Genomic DNA, 23,651 nt, shown 5'->3' with positions numbered 1-23,651 from the left:
GGACTGAAACAATGTTGCTTGGCATCAGAGTTCATGACAACTCATATCAAACAATGGTGGTCAAATGACGCTGTTCTAGAACCAAACGTGAATACCATAAGTGAATTGGTTACCTAAATATGTACTCCATAGTGGCAGTCCGTTTCGCGGCACTGTACGGACATAGTGCTGATGAGTTGCGACAACCTTGACATTCAACGAAAGCTTTAATACACCAACAGAATCCTGCGATGCATGGTCCTATACTCGAACCCTCCCCTGCTCACGCCTGCAGGTAGCCTGGGCATTCAGAACAGATGTCGCTTGCTATATGCCAGAAAATAAGAACTGGGCGGCGGGTGAAGTCAGGGAGCCTAGTACATAAGCAAAGCCGGAGATTGAAGATCGACTGACTTTGCCCGAGCTCTCAACTCGGCCGAACCTGGAGACAAGAACCGAGACCCCGGCTGGGTTCGGAAAGATGAGCATGACAGATCACAAAAATAGCACTTCCCTCTTTTCCAGGTGGAGAGTGGATCAAGATGGGGGCGCGATCGCTCCAGATAATAAGAAAGAGTGTAAGTGTGCCAAGACAAATAATCAGATCTCTCTTACACGCGTCAGAAGGCTCGGCGCCGAGGCTTATCTGATCCGCAAAAGCCCCGAGTCCCGAAGCTCCAGCATCGGTAGTTGCGTGTATTGTTCTGCATACCTACACTAAATGGCCTTGACTTAGGTGTGACGGGATTTTAGGGATGGAGGGCTGCTGCTTTTCTCCGAGGGTGGGTTGCCCGATGTCCGGAAAATGGTGGATATATATCAAGCTTTCGCCGGCGGCGAGCAGTGATCTTGCAGCCCAATTGCTACAGTATAATTCTCATTGCAGGCTCATTACATCTATACGCTAGGGATCTCGTCATTTTGGTCCAAGTCAGTCACAATGCTCCAGAAGGCAGGGCTGATCGCAAGCTTCTTCGCGCACGTATTCCATCTTCTTGGAGAGTTGGCCTGGGACTCCGTTGAGAACGAATATCGCCAGATCCAATCCGCATCGCGGCCGCCACCAACGAAACACGACGAGATTCAAAACATAGTCATCATCGGGGCTTCCTATGCCGGTTACCACGCGGCCAGGGTCATCGCCTCTAACCTGCCCCCAAAGAGCCCGTACCGCGTGGTCATCATAGAGCCCCATTCGCATTTCCATTTCACATGGGTGCTGCCGCGGTTCTGCGTCGTGGAACAGGAACACAAGGCCTTCATCCCCTACGGCCCTTATCTGAAAGGCTCACCAGAGGGTCGGGTTCGTTGGGTCCACGAGCGGGTGGCCCAGGTCAGCAGGGACAGTGTCTGGTTGGAGAAGAGCCAGGAGCAGATCCCGTACGCTTTCTTGGTGGTAGCTACCGGATCTGGCGCAACGGATGGTTTACCCTCCAGGGTCGCTGCTGATACCAAGGCTGGCGGGATGGCTCTCATGCAAAACATGCAGCGAAACATCAAGCAGGCGCAGCATTTGATAGTGGTAGGCGGCGGCGCAGCCGGCGTGGAGCTCGCGGCGGATGCAAAGCAGAGGTATCCCGAGAAGCATGTTACCCTGGTACATTCGAGGAAAGCCGTGATGCATCGATTTGGGCCCGAACTGCAAGCCGCAGCCCTGCGAGGTCTAGAAGATCTTGGTGTCGAGACGGTTCTCCAGGAAAGAACCGCAAGCAGCAGTATCGTCGAGGGACAGATCACTTTACAATCTGGAAGAAGAATCGAGTGTGACTTTCTGGCAAGTTCACCGCTATAGCAGGAAAGAGACCATGATAGACTAACAGCCTGTTAGGTCAACTGTACGGGACAGAAAGCCTCGTCCAGCATCATGGCTGAATTGGCGCCGGAAGCCATCTCACCCACGGGTACCATCCGTGTCAAACCGACGTTACAGATTCAAGACGCGGAGTTGTCCAATGTATATGTGTGCGGCGATGTTGCTGATGTTGGAATCAACAATCCAAACGCACGCTCTGCAACCCGACAGGCCATGGTCGTTGGCTTAAACGTCGTCCGGGCAGCAACCGGCGGCTCCCCAACTAAAACGTATAAGCCATTCTGGGGAGAGGGCGTCATCAAGCTAACGCTAGGACTGGTGAGCAGAGGCGCATTCCCAATGGCTCATCTGCAGTTCGAGCTAACAGACGAAATAGGACAAGTCGATCTCACATGTGGGTGATGGGGATACAGAGCTATGGTGGCATAGCAAAGAAAGAAACCTCGCCCTCATGTCTGCAGGAGCATGGAAACGTTTGGGTGCCAAGCCTTGTGAAGACAATTATGAATCGGAGAAGCAAGTCGAGTGAAGCGTGCGAGGAAAGGAAGCCACCACATACGAAGGGTAGTTATCAGGACGGCTAGCTCGAGTTGAGAAAATGCAGTTGACATCGGTCAGCCATCAAACCTAGGGGTGTCGTCGGATACCCCGCTGCTGACTGACATCTCTAGCTCCCATAGGTTATACAGGTTCCCCCTTGAAAGATTGTTAATTCTTGAAATCAGATGTACTTCTAGATAAATAATATCCGATAGAAAACAGACTTTTTAAGCCTCACTTTTATATCTTAACATTATTATATATACGTTAACCGATGTATCTGGTCTTTAAAACGTATCTATCTGGTTTAAAAGAGCTCTAAACGTCATAGGATTAACCAGTACGTAGTTCCGTACTGTGGCTGACTTACGCCTACTTGTACGTTTGGTGTGATTTTACTAACAAGCCGTAATGTACTATAACGGATGAAATTTAACAAACTTTCAAGGGGTCGACTGTAGGCCGTGGACCTACATATAGCAATCGAAGTTGAACCTTGGACAGAGGCGTAGGTACCGATCAAACCAAAGCAGAGCAAAAAGTGAACCCATTGCATAATGGCTATTTGGTCTATTGTATCTTCCTCCTTTTCCTCATTGTTCGTTACCTCCGCCATAGGTCATCACAGGAGAAAACTCACAATGACCCGCTGCAACCAGTCTGCAATGGGTTTTGATCGCGTGAACCCGATCGACCTAAAATCCCACATCGCTTTGCCAAGCTTTGGAGGAGCGTGGGGAAAGGCTATGTCGCTCGCTCCCTTTGGCGAATACGTTTGCGGGGTAGCCTAGGCGCAGCTCTGCCCCCAGTCGCAACGGTTAATTACTGGACCATGCCGCTGCCATTGGACCAGTCTGCTTCTCAAACCGCATCTTCCCCATGGGGGCTGGCTTCCTTCCAGACCGTTACCCCCATAAAGCATAAAGGGGCGCTTCTGGCGGGAACGGGGAACCGATTGCAACCCCCCTAACCTACTGGCGCATGAAGCGTGTTCGCCTTCCCTACGCGGACCAGGAAAGTGTCTGCGAGCGAGTCGCTTGGAGGAGGGCTTGCATCAGGGCGACTGGTCAAGATGGCCTCGACTTCCGTGCCTATCTTTGTCCAGTTAGAAAGAGGTGACGTGTGCCTACATGCAGCTTACATGTAGCACTCTTATTTGGAATAACGAGAAGGAGCAACTCAGAGACCCCTCACTTGAGTAACAGCAGGTTGGAAAGGCGACTCGACCTCAAAGTTCAGGCTACTCACGTCATGTTTAGAAAGGATAAACTCCAATCCATCTTCTCCAACTTATACCGCTGAACTTCAAACAAACAACTCTCCTGCCTGTATACCTTTGGACTTATATCTTATATAACTCACTTTATCGGCGACAATCGATATCTGCCAGTAAGATGCCTGCTACTCATCATGTTGAGCGAGGCCCGACCGACAGCCCTGGTAAGCCACGGATCTTGGTCCCAGAGAAAGTGTCGCCAGATGGCTTGTCTATGCTCGCCTCAGACTTCGAGGTCGACCTGCGGCCCGGGCTCTCCGCAGAAGAGCTGCTGGAAGCAATCCCCTCCTATCACGGGCTGATCGTTCGCTCGGAGACCAAGGTCACGGCCAAGATTCTCGCGGCCGGCGTCAAGCTCCGAGTCGTGGCCCGGGCGGGAGTCGGGGTCGACAACATCGACGTGGACGCAGCGACGGCTCAGGGCATCATTGTCGTCAACTCGCCGTCTGGCAACATCGTGGCGGCCGCGGAGCACACCGTGGCGCTCCCTGCTCGCCACGGCGCGCAACATCGGGCGCGCGGACAGGACTTTCAAGGAGGGCAAGTGGGAGCGCAGCAAGCTCGTCGGCGTCGAGGTCGGCCACAAGACGCTCGGCATCATCGGGCTGGGCAAGGTCGGCATGAAGGTGGCCCGCATGTGCGTGGGCCTGGGCATGAAGGTGGTGGCCGTCGACCCCTATGCGAGCGCCGACCTGGCGAGGCAGGCCAATGTCGAGCTGGTGGCGAGCTTGGCTGACCTGCTCCCCTTGGTGGATTTCTTGACCATCCACACGCCACTGCTCGCCAGCACGCTGGATCTGCTGGGCGAGGACGAGTTCAAGAAGATGAAGAAAACTGCTCGTGTCTTGAATGTTGCGCGTGGCGGGGTGTACAACGAGGCTGCCTTGCTCAAGGCATTGGAAGAAGGCTGGATTGCGGGAGCAGGGCTCGACGTCTTCACAAAAGAACCACCCGAGAAGGGCAGTGTGGCTGCACAACTGGCAGGCCATCCCAAAGTGGTTTCCACTCCTCATCTAGGTGCGAGCACGGTCGAAGCCCAAGAAAATGTCAGTCTTGATGTATGTGGCCAGGTGCTTCTCATTCTAAAAGGGGGCCTCCCTACAAGTGCTGTCAACGCACCTCTGATTCTTCCAGAAGAGTACCGAAAACTCCAGCCCTTCGTCAAATTGGTCGAGAAGATGGGCGGACTCTACACGCAACATTTTGTCGGCGCCAAAGGTAAGACGCTCGGCGGCCGCAAGTTCGAGCTTGTGTACCAGGGCGACCTGGCATCCATAACCAATACGCGACCCCTGTTTGCGGCCCTCGTCAAGGGACTCGTCTCGACCATCTCCGATTCTGGAGGCCGGGATGTGAACATTGTCAACGCGAACCTCATTGCGAAGGAAAAGGGGCTGGTCATTAATGAGATGCACACGCACGAGACAAGCGACAGCCAGACGTTTGCCTCGCTCGTGACCTTGCGCTCTGTCGATAAGGACAAGCGCAGCGAGCAAGTCATCGAAGGATATGTGTCGGGTAACACAGTTTACATCTCGAAGTTGGATAAGTTCACATCTAGCTTTACCCCCGAAGGCACGCTTCTGATACTGCACAACTATGACGAGCCGGGCAAGATCGGTGGCGTAGGCACGGCACTTGGGAAGCACGGGATCAATATTCGGTTCATGACAGTGGCGAGCTTGGAGTCCAATGGAGAACCAGCAATGGACAGTCTGACCAGAGTTGACTCAGCAGTGGCCGGTGTGGAACCCTCTGTCCCGAATGGAAAAGGCGGTGACGAGGCGCTCATGATCTTAGGGGTTAACGGTGTCGTTGGCAAGGAGGTGGTGGACGACCTGAAGACTGCTGAGGGCATCTTGGACGTCAGCCTGGTCCAATTGTGAACAGAAACAGGATATTGTTTTAGGGCACACCATGCATTCTCAACAATGCTCTATGGTACAAACACAGGCGGGCAGTGTAGGTGCACCCTATTGTTTCCAGAATGAATTAGTCTACTCGAGATGCCAAATAATGAAGCCCCTTGACAAAGCAACGTCATTACCCACCTCACTGAAGGGTATTATTTCTTTGAAAAGATACGTAATAGTAAGCTGCATGCAGGAAAGGCACCTGACCAGTGAAGTTATGGTGTGAAGACCCGGTACAGGCCCTGGGCGTATTGGGGACGTGCTACAACCTATTCGCATTGTTCCAGTAGGGAGCAAAAAGGGAGGAAGAGATGCATTCGAGCGATGAAGAAGAAGGTATCAGATATTGCAAGCACGGTACTTTCCTACAAAAATGGGTGGTAGATGTGGTCGAAGACGTAAGGGCACGGAAAACCAACTCCTTGTATAATTGGTTGAATATACATGTAACAACAGAGAACGCAGCATCGTCCTTGAAGATCTATTGATGGTGCCTCCCTAGAACTACATGTACAAATATGATGCCGTCTGGATATACCCAACCCGGTAACCCAATATTGAAGATATTGGCATACTTCAAGGATGCGGATGTTTCCTTGATTACGACATTGGCAACTTCCCAGAAGGCTGTTGTCAGAGGAGGAAGGTGTATCCCAGTGACCTGTTTGGTTGCCTTGCGACTGTGACTGCGACTTTCTTCAATTGCGCGACATGTAAAACCGACATTGGAAGACCCATACCACGTTTTGTAATACCTAAATCCATGTGTGTAACAGCGGCAAATGAATTGGCGCGTATGTCAAGTCATCGATTCAACTCACCAGCGGGTGGCAATTGCAGTTGCTTGCCGTCTCCCCAGTCAAGCTTGGTCTGCTTGACAACTGCCGAGTATTGGCCGCAGCAGTCTAGCTGAGCGCTTTTATGCACGACTGGTGGTGCATGTTGAACTGCGCATGCGACATACGGCAATTGCGCATCCCAATTCCCCCCAAGGTAGAAGAGACTAGGGGGCACATTTTCCGACTCTGAGAGCCGAGGGTGGATCGGTGTTTCGAGCCGCGGGCCCAGACAGATATACTCTGCCCTTGCTTCGGCCATCGGCTACACAGGGCCCAGAAGATCCGCATGTCTCCAGTATACGATGAGAGAGGCAAGAGGGATGCGCAAATGCAAGATCACCCACATCGACGAGAACCCCACAAGCCCAAACAAACCCCGAGGGTAGGAGGGCTTTCCGTCCCCCGGATTTATCAAAAAGTTGGGGCCAGCTGGGGGCCGCCAGCAGCCTACCCGGGGGACTCAGGGAGAATTAATCCCCTTCCACCAATCAACCCGGGCCAAACTGCCCGTTCAGCGCCCGCAGCGATTTACCGTCCCCATCTTACCAAGACCTGGACTATTTCCCAATTCTGGGGAACCGCTGCTAGTTCGCCGCGCATCCACTCAACCTATTGGATCACACATCTGCCGAAACCTCCAACCCCATCGCGCCTGGTGTCAGCAGCAAGCATCGCTTCAACGCTATCTGTCCTCTGTCCAGTTCCACGGCCTCAGTCAGTCACGACTAAGCGGCAAGCCCTGTGGATTCTCTTTGGGTGTTCTAGGTGTTGCAGGTCATTCATGTACCGTTGGCTGGGGTCATGCTTCGTGACCCCACACATCTACGCTAATGACGTGCAAGAGCCGCGGATCCCATCGTTGCCCAAACCCCCGGCTTTGACGTTGTCGTCGAAATAGCACAGCACAGTTGGCTGGTTGGACCAATATAGACAAAACCTTTTGGGAAAGTTACGTTTGTGCTGACCGGTATGTTCGGAGGCAGCATGATGCCGAGTGATCTCTACGAGTGTAGACATTATTCTCCAACTCTCAGCCAACTGTTTTCCTGATATGCATTAGTTGGCCGAGTCACGAGAACCGAGGGTCTTAGCAGAACGACGCGAGGATATCCATCCCATCGGCTCGCTTGGGCCGCATACCTGGCAAGTGGCCACTGAGAAGCGGCCTTCCGATAAGCCCCAATCCTCCATACTATCTACATAATATGACACCCGCATCTTGGCCCGGCCACCTACCTAGTCCATGGCCGGTCTCGACTTAAGTATTCTCGTATTTGAACCTCCGTACCCGACCTATCTTGCTTCCCTCTTCTTTTCATTTATCTCTTCGTGTTTGTCAATTTGATCTCCTCGTCGTCCGTCCCTACACGAAACGACTCGTTCTTAGCGGTTTCAACAACCCGTTAGAAACCACCGAGATCAAAGAGCCCCCCTTTACTGAACGGCACTCATCCCCGTGGACATTGGTATAAGGGGTGTATAAGATGAATAGAAGCGACGGATCGATCGATGGCGGTGCCAGCAGGTCGGTTCTTCTGAGTGTCGTCACCCAGTACTGGCTGCCAATTGTCATTGCTGCAACATTAGGGTGGCTCGTTAAGAACAGATTCAACAATGGTTTGAATCGGTATCCAGGACCTCTTCTCGCCTCCTTCACAGACTGGTGGAGGTTCTGGGATGTCTTGGGCCAACGACCGGAAGTCACCCACCAGAAACTGCACGCCAAATACGGCGATGTCGTTCGTCTGGGTCCCAACTCACTTTCGTTCGCCGACCCAAAGGCCCTCAAGACTATATACGGTCTCAACAAGGGATTCGTCAAGGTAAACCCCAGACCTGCCTATCCGCAACGTCAAGTAACTGATACTGACCTAAACTGCAGTCTGAATTCTACGTGGTTCAACAATCCGTAGTAAAGGGGCACAGCCTAGCTTCCCTATTCAGCACAACAGACAACGATTTCCATTCGCAGTTCCGAAGATGCGTCAATGCGGCATTCAGCATGTCTGCGCTGGTCCAGTACGAGCCTTTCGTAGATAACACCACGAAGCTCTTCCTGGACCAGACAGAGCGACTCTTTGCCAACAACATAGACGGATGCGATTTCACCAAGTGGCTGCAATTCTACGCCTTTGATGTCATTGGAGAGATTACCTACAGCAAGCGGCACGGATTCATAGAGAAGAACGAGGACATTGACGGTATTGTCAGCTATCTTAGCAAGTTGTTCCTCTATGTAGCTCCGGTAAGTATCTTTTCCGCTGAACTGTACGATACAAATCTAACCTGCTACAAGATCGGACAAATCCCATGCCTCGACCGCCTTCTCCTTAAGAACCCCATCTACCTGAAGCTTTCACAGTGGGGCTTCATCGATTCGACGTTCCCCGTTGCACGCTTCGCCCGCACCCGGATGGCCGAACGGCTAGGCCCTGGCTACCTCAACGATCCCAAGGGCCCTCTCCTACCCGTGGCGGACGCCAAGGTCGACACCAAGTCGCCTGACCTGCTTTCCAAGTTCCTGGCCGCCCGCGAGGCGCGACCCGACTTCATGAGCGACACCCTCGTGCAGACCATGGCCGTCTCCATGGCGTTTGCGGGCTCTGAGACGACGGCCATCTCCCTGGGCAGCGTCTTCTACTACCTGCTCCGCAACCCGGCGGCGCTGACGTCGCTGCGGGCCGAGCTCGACGACTTTGCGCGGCGCGGCGAGTTCTCCGACTACGAGACGGGCCTGGTCACGTGGGGCGAGTCGCAGAAGCTGCCCTACCTCGACGCCTGCATCAAGGAGGCCTTCCGGCTGCACCCGGCGGCCGGCCTGCCGCTCGAGCGCATCGTGCCGCCGCAGGGCGCCGAGATCGCGGGCCACTTCGTCAAGGGCGGCACCATTGTCGGCTGCTCCGCGTGGATCATCCACCGGCGGCCCGAGATCTGGGGCGAGGACGTCGAGGCCTACCGCCCCGAGCGATGGCTCGTGGATGAGAAGGCGGGATCGGTCGAGCGGGTAGAGCAGGAGAAGAAGATTCGCGAGATGAATGGGATGATGTTCCAGTTTGGGATGGGCAGCCGGACTTGTATCGGCAAGAACATCAGCTTGCTGGAGATTTACAAGGTGGTGCCGAGTCTGCTGCGGCGGTTTGAGGTAAGTCTGATTGTTCCCTTCGTTTCCTGGGGCCGTGTGCGCTTCCTTCCGCCTGTACCTTTTGTGAGTATATACTGACGCACTGGTGGCTTCCAGATCCGCTTCAAGGACCCCAATGAGGAGTGGAAACTCGTCAACGCTTGGTTCGTCAAGCAGCAGAACTTCCAGGCCATGTTCGAGCCCAGGGTTATGGTACGGCCCGAGGGCCGTGATGCTGAGAAAGCAGCTATGGCAGCACACGCTTGAATGGGAGGATGATCTTGAGGCCATTTTGCTAGATTACATGATATGTTGTCTTCATTGTATATACGCCAATTGTTGAATGACTGAAACTAAGTATCCACACAACCAACGTTTTATTCCTTCCATCTACGCATGTCGAATGTGACGTGCTCGGACCGTTGGCATGGTTTGCACGTACTGCTGAGATCTTATTATCTCGACACGAGCTTGAACAAACGAGACACCGATGGTGAGATGTACCGGAAAACATGTTCTATTCTGTATCGTCGGAAGAGCGAGCGCCTGTAAGCTGCGCTAGGAGCAGCAGTGTAAATACATAGAATGCTTGGTGCCTCATGCAGCCCCCGATTCCCAAACCAATTAGCACTATTTACAGGACGGCCCTCTCATTCCACCTCTCTAAAAGGGGCAACTGCAGCGGCATCCCGTAATGTCCGTTACACACTCACAAGCACTCGCCGGAAGTACATGTCTGATATCTTATTTATAACTGAATGTCCTCGTATTCACAGGGTTCGTTGGGACATACACATGAACAGCACGTTCAACAAGCAGTGGTCGTGGAAGGTAGGGGCGCAGAGAAGACGAGGCGTAAAGACAGCAACGGGGTATATATGTATATATCTCAAGAGCAGAATACAAACAAGGGGGGCAAGGCTTTCCTTCTTCTTTCTCCATCGAAGAAAATTCCGACCGAGATACGTCGTTCGTCGTTCGTTCCGTCGTTTCGTAGCCCCATCACACCCCCATCAGTAGTAGTCCCCCACAACCCCTAACTAGGAAAGACAAGCTGAGGAGGTTCCAACATGTAGTCATACTCTGTACGTCGTGATTAAATAAAGAGAAGGTTGAGAAGAAGAATAACAAGAAGGCGAATGATTATGATGCGACGACGCGAGAGAGATAGAGAGAACGGGAAAGAATGAATCAACCCGCAACGCTACCACCAAGGCCACAGAAGGCCGAGCAGTCGCCGCCGGATGGCTGAGAGAAGAAGCCATAGTTTCACGCAAAACTCCGTCTAGGAGCCCTGAGCAGTGCTCTGCGTCGCTTCGGTGATGGACCTCAGCATGCTACGCGCCGGGCGTTAGTAGAGATTCCTCAGCGTCATCATACTGGGCGGGAAGAGGCGCCGCATCACAACCACGTACCGCTGATTTCTTTCCCGCATCTCGTCATCAATCTCTTGCATTTGCCTGAGTGTTACGTTACACTGCGCCAGCTGCAGAAAAATGTACATATTAGTTGCTATAGCTACGACGGAGTACAATTCGACGACTGCTTGGGAGGGGACTGGCGGGTGGGAGTGAGCAGGTGATACAAAAGGGTGTTTTGAAGGGGTTACAAGGGGGTCCTGCGCACCGAAGCCATGGCTGTCGAGAAATTTTCGGTCTCCTCACCTTCGCCAGCTGGAGATGATGGGTCAGAGGCCGTGCCGTCCTCCGAGGTGGCAAATCTGCTCGCCGCAAGACCGCCCTTCGGCTTGGATGCCGCCTAAACAATCCGAAGGGTTAAAACAGACGCGCCAATAGGTACTTAGCTGGGACAACCGGATCAACAAACCTTGGCCTCGGCGATCTCGGCGTCCTTGACCTTCAACTGCGCCTCCATCTCGGCAAATCGGGTCTTGATGTCGTTGGCCTCCTTGATGGCCCCAGCCATCTTCTTCTGCTCCTCCTCCATCGCCACAAATTTCGCGTTCATGTCGTCGGCCTCTTTCATAGCAGCTGCCAGCTTTTTCTGTTCCTCTTCTACCATGGCGGTCATGCTCTCATAAATATCCTTATAGTCAACTTCGTGCTTCTTGATCTTGGCTTCAGTCTCGTTCTTGTGGGCTTCGAACTCCTTCTGAGCAATGGCAAGGTCTTCCTTGGCGGCCTGGTGCTGCTCAGTGAGCTGCGCCATTTCCTTGTGCTTGGCCTCGAGTTCTTGGTTCAGCTTATCCGTCTCGCCGTTCGATTGCGTGGACGCAGCCTGGAGCTTGGCGAGGTCCTCATCGTGCCTTTGCTTCATCGCTTGCAGCTCGGCCTTGAGGGAGTCGGCCATGGATGTATCTGGCCTCTGGTTTTGAACGGCGTCGAGTTCCGCCTCCAGCTCGAACCTCTTCATCTTGGCCTCGGCGAGCTGCCCTCTATAATCGTCGGCTTCGTCCGTAGCCTTCGCCAGCTCCGCGGCAGATGCCTCCTTGTTCTTCACAAGCTCAGCCTCCAGACCTTCAACCTGTTCCTGCGCCTTGGCTAGAGCCTCCTGGGCAGCTGCTAGGGCCGCTTCGTGCTCTGATGCAGATGACTGATGTTTAGACAGATCCGCTACAGCTGCAGCAAGCTTGCCTTCGTGCTCCCTGGTCAGATCCTCAATGGCCTGGATGTGCTTGGCTTCAAGAGCGGCAATCTCGCCAGCGTGGCTGCCGGACGCCTCCGTCTTGGCAGCATCGAGCGCCTCCGACTGCATACCAATCAGCTTCTCGACCTCGGCAGAGTGAGCTTCGTCGCTCTGCTTCTTGAAGGCCTCCAAAGCCTCAGCATGGCTTGCCTTGGCTGCGTCGATCTCAGACTGGGCCTTCTCGAGGGCCTCCTTCAGGGAGGCCAATTCTTGTGAAGAAGCGCTGCCATCAGCCTCCTTGGCAGACAGTTCGGTAGCGTGAGTCGCCTTCAGCTCGGCGATTTGAGTCTCGATATCCTGCTTATGCGAGTTCAGGACCTCGGCGTGCGCTGCGTTCAGCTTCTCAAGCTCCTCGGCCAACTTGGCTTCGCTCTCGGCCTTGGAAATCTCGATGGCCTTGGCGTGACTGGCCTTCAATTCCTCCAACTCAGCCAGTTGAGTCTCCTTATCCGCGCTCGAACCGCTCTTGGCAGCCTCCAGCTCCATAGCATGGCTGGCTTGGAGGGCATCCAGGGCCTTTTGATGTTCTGCCTCGGTGTTCTGCAGAGCAGCCACAGCCGCAGCATGCTCGGCCTTCGCTGCCTCGAGGGCCTCAGCCTGGGCCTTGGCTTTGTCGGCATGGGCGCCGTTCAACTCGTCATATTTGGAGACGAAGTTCAAGTGAGTACCAGTCAGCTCTTTGTGCTTAGACTCCAGGTCGGCGTGAGAACCAGTAAGTTCATTGAGCTTGGTTTCAAGGGCCGAGCGAGCGCCAGTAAGGCCTTCGTGTTCCTTGGTCAACTCGTCGTGCTTGGCCTCGAGATCCTGGAACTTGCGCTTGAAGTGCGCCTCGCCTTTCAGACTCTCAATCTCGTTCTCGTAATCCTCCGAGATCGATTTGAGTTGAGCCTCATGGTGCGTGATCGCCGTCGTGTGCTCCTGCTTAAGCTTTTCAAGTTCCTCGGACGCGTCGCCGCTGGATCTGGCGGCTTCCTGGGCCTTGGTAAGGTCCTCTTTGAGCGTGGTGAACTCGGCCTGAACAGCGGCCAGCTCAGCCTTGGTTGATTCCATCAGCTCTGTAGCCTCGGCAAGCTTGGTCTTCAATTCTTCCGACTCGGCTTGCGCAGCAGCCAAGGCGGCCTTGTCCTGTTCAGAGGTTGCCTTGAGCTCGGCAAGCTCCGCCTCCAGCGCAGAGATCTTGGATGACGTCTCAGCTCCGGCAGTTTCGGTCGATGATGCAAGCTCGTCAACCTTTGCTTGGAGGGCCTCGTTGGCAGCCTTGAGGTCTGCGAGCGCCTTTTCCTGGTCGCCAGCGGCCGCCTTGCTGCCATCGAGCTCCGAAGCATGGGCAGCCTTGAGAGCTTCAACAGCGGCTTGGTGTTGTTCTTCGAGCGATTTCTGGAGCTCTTGGAGCTTGAGGCCATGTTCCTCGGAAACCTTGGAAAGCGCGTCTTCGCTATCCTTCGCAATGGTCGCCTTCTCGGCTGTAATGGCGTCAAGCTGGGCTTGAAGCTCAGCAACCTTGCTGTCTTTTCCTTCTTGGGGGCCAGACGCGTCGGATACCTGCGACTTCTGAGCTTCGAGCTCTCCTTCGGCAATCTTGAGCTTCTCCAAGGCCTGAGCGACCTCGTTCTGCAAGGCTTCCTTCTCTGTCGCATGCGTACTGTTCACAGATTCCAACAGTTCGTCAATGTCGTCAAAGTCGTCGCCGCCAGCGGACTCCTTGGTACTCGAAACGCCTGCGCCTGCTGTCTTGATTTTGTCCTCAAGCTCGCTGATCTTTTCCTGGGACGAGGAAACCTGGGTCTTCAGAGACTCAATCTCTGCTTCCTTCTCCGTCAGCTTGGATTTCAGGTCCTCCACAGCTTTGGTGGACTCGGCGGCAGCAGTCGAGGATGAAGTAGATGACTTTGCAGCATGTCTGGTGGCCGTGGTGCTGGTGCCTGTAAGGCCAACCGTGGATAGACGCTTTTTCGCATCCGCAACGGCGCCCGAGGTAGATCGAGTAGAAGACGCTGCTGGTCGCGTCGCCGGGGCGGCACTGGTAGAGGAGGACATGGACATCCTGCTAGCAGTGTTGGTTCTTGGGGAAGCGCTGCTGGTGGTAGCAGGTGCAGCGGGCCTTCGTGTAGCTGTGGTCGACGAAGCCGTAGCAGGCCTGGCGGGCTTCGAGGGCGACGACGCCGTCGCACCAGGAACCGTCGATGTGCGGCGGGCTGCGGAAGAGGTCAGGGTTGACTTCTTGTCATCTCCAGAGGCGGATGGCCTATGGCTGGCCAAGGTTCCTGCGGGCTTCTTCACAGTAGACGCGGCAGGCGGCCGGGTAGGGGGCTTGGCCAAGCCGGATCCTGTCTTCGCGGCAGTAGCGGTTGATGTTCGCGATGAGGCAGTTGTACCAGTGGCACCGGGCCGGCGAACGGTGGACGTGGCTGATCCAGCAGGGCGCTTTGTAGCAGCGGGTGCTCCAGGCTTGGCGCCATTGGCTGTCTTCCTCACTGGTTTCGCAGACTCTGCGGCAGATTCTCCGCCGGTGCCAGTGGTGCCGGTCGTTTCCTCCCCGGAAAGGATCGACTCGTCATGCTGGACAACCTCGAAGCCTTCAGACTCTGACATGATGCTTGCGAAATCTTGAGCCGGGTGTTATGGTCGTACTTGGTACACGGGGTTTCACTTTTCGGAAGCCGAATATGGGTGCTTGCAGCTGATTATCTCTAAATCCAGTTTCTTGCGTTAGCTTGTTTGTTGGAGCGGGTAGAGTCAGTTTCCACCGCGAAAGACTATATGTTGGGGAAATGTATGCGAAGGAATGGGGAAAAAGAGGTTGGGCAATGAGAGAACGCGTCCAGGATCTAGAAGCTGCTGGCCAGTTGTTATGCGGTCTCCCCCTCATGGAACGCTGCCGGCCCAGTCAAGCAAGCGCGATATGATTCGCGCCGGGAGAGTCGACCACGAAAGGGGGGGCGAGTGCGCAATTGGTGGTTGGCGGGTAGAAGGTGCTGGTGGTGGTGGTGGTTATCCATTATTACTGACCTGTCAATACATACACACAATCGCTTCTCTTCGGCGCAGCGACGCGGACGACGGATGCGCAAAACAAAGAGACGGTTGCAGTTGGAAAGCAGGGGAACGTCAGAAACGGCACGTCACGGAACCGGGAAAGAAGAGAGAGGGAAAAACGCGCAGCCGGGTTCCTTCCTTGCTATAATTTCCTGGAGTTGACTTATTGAACTTGCAACGGTGGCCGAAAGGAGAGATCGGGTTGTACACAAGCAGGTCCAGGTAGAAGTAGATCGCGGCAAGAACAGAACAGAAAACACGAATAGTACGGTAGTAATTTGTTTCAAGAACTAGCTTGAGCAGGTCAACAGGGTCTGGTTCGATAGCGCAGGAGGTTCGGGGTCGGTCGGGTCAGGTCCCAGTTGCAGCTAGACCTCAACAAGGGGCCATTCCAATTAAAAGGGCGACCGGGGTCCCTGCTGGCCGGTGCTGGGTTTTGGTGCAATCGCGAGGTGGGATGGGTCGGAAGTAGACAGTGCTGGACAGTGCTGAGCAGCCGACGTGGCGTGCTCCATCTGCCATTTTAATTTCCTACTCTTCGTCCAGGCCAACGCTAAAAGTGTATCACAATGATCTTGGGAACGTGATGTGATGCCCGTCCTGCTGTGGTCAGAACCGTGGTCACAGGCAAAGTCAGTCCGCGATTACATAATATCATATTATGCGCTGCAGTTTCAATTAGCATCCGCTGTGTCAGACTGGCCACGATGTCAATGCCATTCGTTGGCCATCATAGCTTCGTATTCCAAAAACTCGCAGTGCTGCGACAACCTTAGGCAAACAGTACTGTCTGTGCCTAACTGAGTTGTAGCTCTCCCTCGAGGTGGGGTGCCTTTTTAAGGTGACGGGAAGCAATCAAACTTCAAGTGACAGCTGATGTTGTCTGGCCTGGCGTTGCTTTTTCTCAACGCATACTAGGCACGAGTGTCGCAACTTAATTTGCACTTCCTTTTCTTTGCGTGTCTTGGAAGCATGTATATACTTAGATGTACAGTTCAACCCGTGATGCATCTGTATCTACTAAATAGCTCAACTGGAAAAATCCAGCCAGCCACGAGGTTTTTAATTCCTCGCAGCTCTAAAGGAGTACGTACGGCCATGTCGAGAACAAGGCAGCACGGCCCCTGGCTAGTGAGTGGTGGGGGTGGTTGATGGCAACAATTCAGGGGCCTGATCCGCAGAAGCGTACGCTACAGGAGACGTCTTTCACCGGCGGAGGATCCGAGATCACGGAGTCGGCTCCAATAACCGACCCATCAAGCGGTCGTGGGAATACCTACATTCGTACTTCGCCCATTAATGGCTACTATAGTCATTCCACTTTTCAATTGCGACATAAAAATCAACAAATCGGGCTTGCCATGTCACGGCAAAGGGCAAAAGCATGGGAGGCACTGTATAAGCAAAAGCTTGTCTTTCCTATCTACTAATCCAAACAGAAATGCGTATAGCAGTAAGATCAAAGGGGGTATCTTCAATGCTTCATAAAGCGTCATCATGACCCAACCAACGCCCAAAAAATAACCATTGCTGCAGGCCTTCGTTAACCAATTCATTCCCATTGGCGCATGATGGTTTGCACCATATTATGAATGTCCTCCTCGCTCAGCGAACCCATGCCTCCATGGCTCAAAATGACCGGGAGCAGCTCTCGCGCCTTGTCAACGGTCGCGGCTTGAGAGTGGCCGACCTTGGTGGCCGTGTCCTTCAGGTCTGGGAGTCTTGGTTTCTTGAAGGCGAAGCTGCTGATGAGTTTGTCACACAACACATGCTCTTCCTCCCCCAGCCATTTTGTCTCTGCAACACCAGTGGCTGCCGGTGGGGACTGGAGTTGCTGCGAGGCATCTCGCTTGCGACGCGGAGGTCCTTGATGAAGAAGTACGTCTTGGTTCTGACGCCGCCTTGCCGCGAACCTTCTATCCGTTCCTGCTCGAATAAATTGTGCAACCTCCTGATTTTGGCGCCGCCTAGCCTCGATCCTTTCCTCTTCCTCTTGCTGCGCCCGCAACTCCTCCTCTTTCTGTGCTTCCAGCTGCTGTTGCAGTTGTTTCTGTCGCTGGACTTCCTGTATCTCTTCTTGCTCCAGTAGTTCGGGGGCACGAGCCAACTGTGTACGAAGTTGCTTCATAGGGGTCTCGAATGCTTCCCGTATTTTGAACCACGATGCAGAGCCGCCCGCTTCTCGCACCTCCCTAATGAAAGGCCCATACAGATGCTCAATCCATCCAGCTACTCTTGCTAGAAGTTGAATGGCAAAGCTATCGAATGAGCCGCAGTGATCATTCTTGCTGCAAGGATCCCATATCTTGATTAGAAGGCGGACAATGGTAGGGATGTGAAGCGCGGCTATTTCTTCTACCATTTCCCTGCGCTTCTCCTCGTTCTGGCTCAATGGGGTTTGTATCTTTAAGAACGAAAGCCTCTGGTCGTGGATGAACGCGATGCAATTCTCAAGCATTGAGAAGCAGTATTGGAGGAAATCAATATGATTCCTGAAAACCCGATTTCGTGTTTCTTGTGATTGAGCCGTGAAAGCCATCCAGATCAGACGCCCGAGTTTCTCTGCATAATGGAAAAGAACTTTTCCTACAGCCGTCACTGGCTCAGAGTCATCCTGCAGTTTGCGTTCCCAGTCATCGTTGAGTTTGGATTCCCAGTCGAGTGGTCTGCCCTCTGCATCTCTTGCTCGTCCCAACCCTACCCAGCCCTTTCTCTTGATGATCTTACGAAGGTCTTCGACGTTTCTTGACGAGAGGTCTATGGTTGTAGATGAAGGACTGTCGGGAGGCCCGAAAAGAAGGGAGTCTTCAAAATCACCTTCTCTGGAGCGGAACCTTTCGACATCTTGCGTCAAACAATCGTGAAGAGATAGATTGCTACAGTCAAGATCGAGATTAGACTCAACTTCGAAGTCCACTTCGGAGTCGATATCCGTGTCTTCGGCATCGGCTTGTTCGCTTTCTTGGCTTCTGGCTCTGCTGGCCTCGTCAACCAGCTGAGCTTGCAGTATATTTGCGTGTGATTGTTCAGCATTGGCCGCATCTTCGTCATGGTCGGCGCGATCAGGAGATTCTGGGACCTCCCAAGGATCAGAACTGCCATGTTGGGCGATCGGCATGATCATGGCATTATCAGCAACTTGGGGCGCGCTCGAGGCGCTTTCATCCGGTGGTCCGTGGCCTTCTGCATCACTCATTGGCTCGGTCTGTGGCACACTATGGTCGCTGTCCAGTCCAAGCACGTCTTGGTCGCTTTCATCCTCGTCAAGCCCTTCCACGGCACCTCCTGCTATCCCAGGGATTGCGTCAGATGAAAGGTCGATATCTCCATCTAACTCGATGTTCGAGTAGGCATTGTCTTCCTCGTCTTCGTCACTGATTGGCGCATCATCTACAGCCATCTCTTCTCCCTGTTCCAATTCTGGCTCAGACTCTTCTCGCTCGATTTCTTCTGGCTCAGTTTCGCCTGGCTCGGGGTGCACCTGCTCGGGGATTTCCTGTTCAGATCTTTCTCGTCCCGCTATTTCTTGAAGGATTTGTTGGCTCGGCGACGGGGGAGCCTCGTCTGGCTTTCGCTTGAGCATCTTGCTGTTCACCAGTTTGAAGAGCTCCGGGTCAACGTAGTGATCAGACGAAGACTCCCTGCTGATACTACGCGAGGCCCTGTCGTTCATGGTTGTTACCGCCCGCGATGACGGCGGTGAGGCAAGACCTAATTCTTTGCGGGCTGGAAGTTGTGGGCGATTATTGAGTGCGTTCCAGTTGACCTCCTTGCTTCTGTGTTTCTTAAACCTCGCCTCGTGGCGAAGAGAAGCATCTTCAAGAGGTCTTTTGGGGGGACGCGGCCGGCTTAGGGTGGGCCCATTGGCACTCGCGACGACCCTATGAGGCGAGATGTTGGCAGGGATAAATTCATTGTCGTCATCCTTGTCGTCGTCTTCGTCGCTGGAGCTCGGAAGATTGTAGAGATCGTCACGAGTTTTCGTGTCGGTTCTGGATCGAGGTTGTGTCGCAGGGCCATGCAGTCGCGCACTGCGCCTTGTCGGGATGGGTGACATTTCATTGACTGGGCAACTGATGTGTAACTTGTTACAATTCGCCGATAGTTTCCAGGTGCTGCACAATCGCCGATAGCTTTTGAGAGTTGCACAAGTCGTATAGATCGGCGACTGCAACAGGACGCGCGCGCAGTGAAATAAATTCACATTGCCGTGACCAGAACCCTGGATCGCCGAGTCGCATCAAATGCGAGCGTCGAAGTATGTACATGTAAATAATGTAGCAAGGGTCCGTGCAGCTAAAGGTAACAGGAAGGACTGCACTCAATCGTGGGTGGTGGGGCAGGCAGCTGTGTCCACTCAAGCTGCTTGCTGGGCGTGGGGTAGCTAACAAACAGCACTGTTCTGATCTGTACCAGATGAGCTTCTGGATCGGGCCCTCATCAGACATCAGGACAATCTTAAAGACAACAGCATCGTGCCAGGGAATACCGTCTTATTGTTCTTGAATTTCAGTTTTTAGTAGAGACATCCAAACGCAACGTCCGCGATGGCGACAAGCCAGGCAACAACTGGGAGGTTCCCGACTCTGGAAATACTCGACCCCTCTACGTCACACACCTTCATCAAGCCTGCTAAGCGCATAAATGAGGGTCCAGATGTCAACGCCTTCCTCAAGTCCAAGGCATATCGCGACATCGGCATCTTTGTGATGCAGCTGAACCGCGCCATGTGCCCACGGAAAGTCAAGGACGAGAGTGGCAAGGAGAAGACCGAAACCTTCCAGATTGGTTCACAGTACGAGACACAACCCGTGGAATCGGTACGAAAAATCCAGGGTTTGCTAGCCAAGCTGGATTCGATCATCGACGAAGCTCCTCCGGATCCAGGCCCACGACGTTTTGGCAACGTCAGCTGTAGGAAATGGCACCAGATGGTGGAAGAGAGGATCCCTGCCCTGCTTCGAGAGCATATTCCCGAGTCTGTACTCAAGTTTGGTACTACGTCCGGATCTCCCACATCTGCAGAGGAAGAACTTGCGTCATACCTGCTTGGGTCATTCGGTAGCGCCCAAAGACTCGACTACGGCACCGGTCATGAGCTGAGTTTCCTGGCTTTCATCGGATGCCTATGGAAGCTTGGGGCTTTCGGCGACGGAAAGGCAGACGGCGATATTGAACGGAGCATCGTGCTAGGCATCTTTGAACCTTACCTGCGAGTGGTTCGACGCCTCATCCTAACGTACACTTTGGAGCCTGCTGGATCGCATGGTGTCTGGGGGCTCGATGACCACTCATTCCAGCCCTATATCTATGGTTCAGCCCAGCTCACCCGTCCCATCACCGATGAGGAGCCAATGCCCCTAGAAGGGTCTGTTTTACGCGCCCCGAAGCCCGGTCAGATCGTGAAAGCGGAGATAGTAGACCAGGAACGAAAGAGGAACATGTACTTCTCTGCCGTTGGTTTTATCAATGATGTCAAAACGGGGCCGTTCTGGGAACACAGTCCCATGCTATTTGACATATCTGGAGTCAGAGACGGATGGGGAAAGATTAACAAGGTAACACCTATCGTAGTTCATGGACGGCCATCAACTAACTTCATCTAGGGCATGATCAAGATGTTCAACGCGGAGGTACTTTCGAAGTTCCCGGTCGTCCAGCATTTCACATTCGGCTCCCTGTTCTCATGGGATCAAGATCCGGACGCACTGGAGCCCCAGCAGTCTGTCCATATGGCCAATCAGCCTAGTGTACCCATCTCCGGGAACATGCAAGCCCCAGGTGGCGCGGTTGGTATGGCTGCACCATGGGCGCAGGCCACGTCAATGCCGCCTCCTGGACCTGGAGTCCCATATTCCAGAATCCCTCCCAACGGACGGCCCACAAGCAGACCTGGGCCGCCTGAAACTCAACCAGGATCGACAGGTTTGCCAACAACACGAGCACCATGGTCAAAGTAGCTCTAGGGATCGCCAGTCATTTGCCAATCGGCAGTCTTAACGACATCAACTCGCTCGAGTGATCAAGATGGAAGCCACATGAATCATGATTAGTGTGTGGGTAGCAATGATAGAGATTCATCAAGAAGAAGAAGAAGAAGAACTAAAGAGATCCACAACATAAACATGCCAATATTTGCGTGCGCCAGTACCTCCGTATCTTTGCGTTGATGGCATAGCATGTATACATATCTCACATGCAATCCAGCAGATCATGTAGCCTCAACAGAGAGGTTGGACCAATGATGAATCCATAACTTTTCCCAACGAACTGACCATAGTCTAATACAGCGACCAAGAGTATTTCAGTTCCTTACTGCCATAAGAAGATGTTCCAATACTCGCATAAGGAACGCTCCTCGGCCAATTGTGCCACAACAACAACGCAAGGTTCACAAAACAACAGGCATAATCAACAAGTTTGATGGAGTTGACACGCATTTGCTGTTGAGACGTATCATACCAAGTCACGGCGAGAGGCTGGTCCCGCGTGTTTTTTCTAGATTCGGCACAAGTGCTTAATTAAGTATTTGGCTGGAATCACGATAGTTATGCGCTATAACGAGTGACCGGCCCAGGTACGGTGCCAAGCTGCGCCTTTGCTATCTATCTCACCCCTGAAACCCGATCTCGAACATTTCGAAACCTCGAATAATGTGATGTCACACCTGAATGTATCTGTATTGGGCACTGTATCGTGTGGCACAGGAAAAACTTAGTGGTCTAAGTACTGACCACACGTAATGCGCTGCCATTTCTCGGGCCTTGCAGAATCCCTTCGGTTTGAGTTTACCCTCAACCAGGACTCTCTGGGGGGACCCAACAGCAAGTCCGCGCAACACTGTCTAACCGTAGGGTTTACATACCGCGATGACTCTGATCTCCCTTGACCGGGCTGGTGTAGCCTAGCGGTAGTATTTTTATCATATTATACTTAAAGGCCAGCGGGTTCGATTCCCTCTGCGGTCAGTTTTTTCTTTTGCCGCCTCTTTTTTGGCTTCACGCAACTGACCAAAAGCTGTAATACCCAACTTAACTCCCGTTTATATAGTCTGACATTAGCTGGAGTGCGGTCTGAATGTGTTCAGCAAAGACAATATCATAAACAACACGGAACGATACGGGTTTGAGCGCAGGCAAATGGTTCATATTAGCACATGCTACATTCAGGGCTTTTTGGCGCATGACTGTCTCGAAGGTCACGAAGGAAAGCTGACTTGTTTTCCATATACCTATTTATTCACTTGCGCTCCATTGGCCGCACAACACATCCTAGTTTTCAAATTGACGTATGTACATGTACGGCAAACAGTCCTACATATCGACACTTTTGAATCCCGCCCATCTGAGCCATACCCACTTGTTACAAACTCCCTAGTTACACCCAAGCATCAGACCTGACTGCCTCTGTCTCCATTATCAATCCCCACTAATACTTCAAGCTCATCCTCGAAGGCCGCAGCCCCCGAATGCTGCGGCGCCGCGACGGCGGCTGCACCAGCGGCGGCGTGTCCGGGGTGAGTCCGCACCCCTTGTTGACGCAGGCGGAGACGGTGTGGACGTAGCGGATCTTGCCCGACTCGACGCGGAACGTGTGGCTGTCGGGGGCGGGCTGCTGGCCGACCGAGCGGTCGAGCCCGGGGAACCCGACGAACAGGCTGACGACGCCCATGACCTCATCGACGACGTAGCGGCGGTTGGTGACGACGATACCCTGGGGCATGCCGGCCGCCGTGCACGAGTCGCCGCCGCCCGTCATGTTCATGAGGCGGGCGGTGGAGTCGCCGCCCTCGAGGCGGGAGCAAGGGTTGCCGAAGGGCACCGTGACGTTGACCCGGTCGAAGCGGTCAAAGTAGGCGTCGCCCGCGGCCTTGACGACGGCGCGCGTGTCGCGCTTGGCCTCGGGGATCGGGTCCCACGTCTCGAGCGCGTTCCAGTAGGCGTAGCCCGTCGCGTTGAAGAGCCAGTCGCCCTCGTCCGTCACGATGGACTCGACGGCCGTGATCTTCTCGCGCTCGCCGTTGTAGACGATGCGCGTGCCGATGACGTAGGGGTGGCCCGCGTTGTGCTCCGCGATCAGCTCCGTCCACGTGGCGCACTGCTCCGTGTCGTAGATGCTGCGGTGCGTGTCCACGGCGATGGCCTGCGTGAGGGTGCCCTTGTTCACGCCCACGCTCAGGTCGTTCTCCGAATAGCTCGCCGAGTCCACCATGAAGGACGAAATGTCCTCGCTGCGACCGTTGATCTGCGCGTTGACGTAGCGCTCGGCGGCTTTCTCAAGGAACGCGCGGTCACAGACGGCGGCCGAGGTCTTGATGAGGGCCAAAGCGGCCACAAGCATGAAGCGTGCCATTTCGTCACTCTGAGCAAAGGTAAGGTGATTCGACGTCTTTCTGTGTGATGACTGAAGACTTATTCAAGCTACAACACCTATTGAACGGAGATCTTGAAGGTATTATATGCTTCGAGAAAAGTCACCGTAGACATCA

General features: G+C 53.7%; 7 protein-coding genes across 7 annotated transcripts; 4 read left to right on the top strand and 3 right to left on the bottom strand.

Moving 5' to 3' along the window:
- Nucleotides 1-919: 919 nt before the first annotated feature.
- PG985_003169 (uncharacterized protein) lies at nucleotides 920-2,321 on the top strand (the record flags this gene model as incomplete). The annotated part of the gene is made up of 3 exons (XM_066822938.1): nucleotides 920-1,699; nucleotides 1,808-2,110; nucleotides 2,169-2,321. The coding sequence occupies 3 exons, from the start codon at nucleotides 920-922 to the stop codon at nucleotides 2,319-2,321; spliced, it is 1,236 nt and encodes a 411-aa protein (XP_066690370.1).
- Nucleotides 2,322-3,726: 1,405 nt separating this feature from the next.
- On the top strand, nucleotides 3,727-5,494 carry PG985_003168 (uncharacterized protein; the record flags this gene model as incomplete). The annotated part of the gene is made up of 2 exons (XM_066822937.1): nucleotides 3,727-4,086; nucleotides 4,145-5,494. 2 exons carry the CDS (start codon nucleotides 3,727-3,729, stop codon nucleotides 5,492-5,494), a joined length of 1,710 nt encoding a protein of 569 aa, XP_066690369.1.
- Nucleotides 5,495-7,844: 2,350 nt separating this feature from the next.
- PG985_003167 (cytochrome P450) lies at nucleotides 7,845-9,748 on the top strand (the record flags this gene model as incomplete). Its single annotated transcript, XM_066822936.1, has 4 exons — nucleotides 7,845-8,183; nucleotides 8,243-8,605; nucleotides 8,657-9,502; nucleotides 9,599-9,748. 4 exons carry the CDS (start codon nucleotides 7,845-7,847, stop codon nucleotides 9,746-9,748), a joined length of 1,698 nt encoding a protein of 565 aa, XP_066690368.1.
- Nucleotides 9,749-11,086: 1,338 nt separating this feature from the next.
- Nucleotides 11,087-14,719, bottom strand: PG985_003166 (uncharacterized protein; the record flags this gene model as incomplete). Its single annotated transcript, XM_066822935.1, has 2 exons — nucleotides 11,087-11,239; nucleotides 11,309-14,719. The coding sequence occupies 2 exons, from the start codon at nucleotides 14,717-14,719 to the stop codon at nucleotides 11,087-11,089; spliced, it is 3,564 nt and encodes a 1,187-aa protein (XP_066690367.1).
- A 1,996-nt stretch (nucleotides 14,720-16,715) lies between these two features.
- On the bottom strand, nucleotides 16,716-19,220 carry PG985_003165 (uncharacterized protein; the record flags this gene model as incomplete). Its single annotated transcript, XM_066822934.1, has 1 exon — nucleotides 16,716-19,220. One exon carries the CDS (start codon nucleotides 19,218-19,220, stop codon nucleotides 16,716-16,718), a length of 2,505 nt encoding a protein of 834 aa, XP_066690366.1.
- Nucleotides 19,221-19,710: 490 nt separating this feature from the next.
- Nucleotides 19,711-21,123, top strand: PG985_003164 (uncharacterized protein; the record flags this gene model as incomplete). The annotated part of the gene is made up of 2 exons (XM_066822933.1): nucleotides 19,711-20,721; nucleotides 20,770-21,123. The coding sequence occupies 2 exons, from the start codon at nucleotides 19,711-19,713 to the stop codon at nucleotides 21,121-21,123; spliced, it is 1,365 nt and encodes a 454-aa protein (XP_066690365.1).
- Nucleotides 21,124-22,591: 1,468 nt separating this feature from the next.
- On the bottom strand, nucleotides 22,592-23,515 carry PG985_003163 (uncharacterized protein; the record flags this gene model as incomplete). The annotated part of the gene is made up of 1 exon (XM_066822932.1): nucleotides 22,592-23,515. One exon carries the CDS (start codon nucleotides 23,513-23,515, stop codon nucleotides 22,592-22,594), a length of 924 nt encoding a protein of 307 aa, XP_066690364.1.
- Between the last annotated feature and the right edge of the window lie 136 nt (nucleotides 23,516-23,651).

This window comes from Apiospora marii (genome assembly GCF_038362585.1).
Source record: "Apiospora marii strain CBS 49790 chromosome Unknown utg000002l_segment0_segment0, whole genome shotgun sequence".
In the NCBI taxonomy this organism is placed as follows: domain Eukaryota; kingdom Fungi; phylum Ascomycota; class Sordariomycetes; order Amphisphaeriales; family Apiosporaceae; genus Apiospora; species Apiospora marii.
This window is presented reverse-complemented; position numbering and strand designations above follow the sequence as displayed.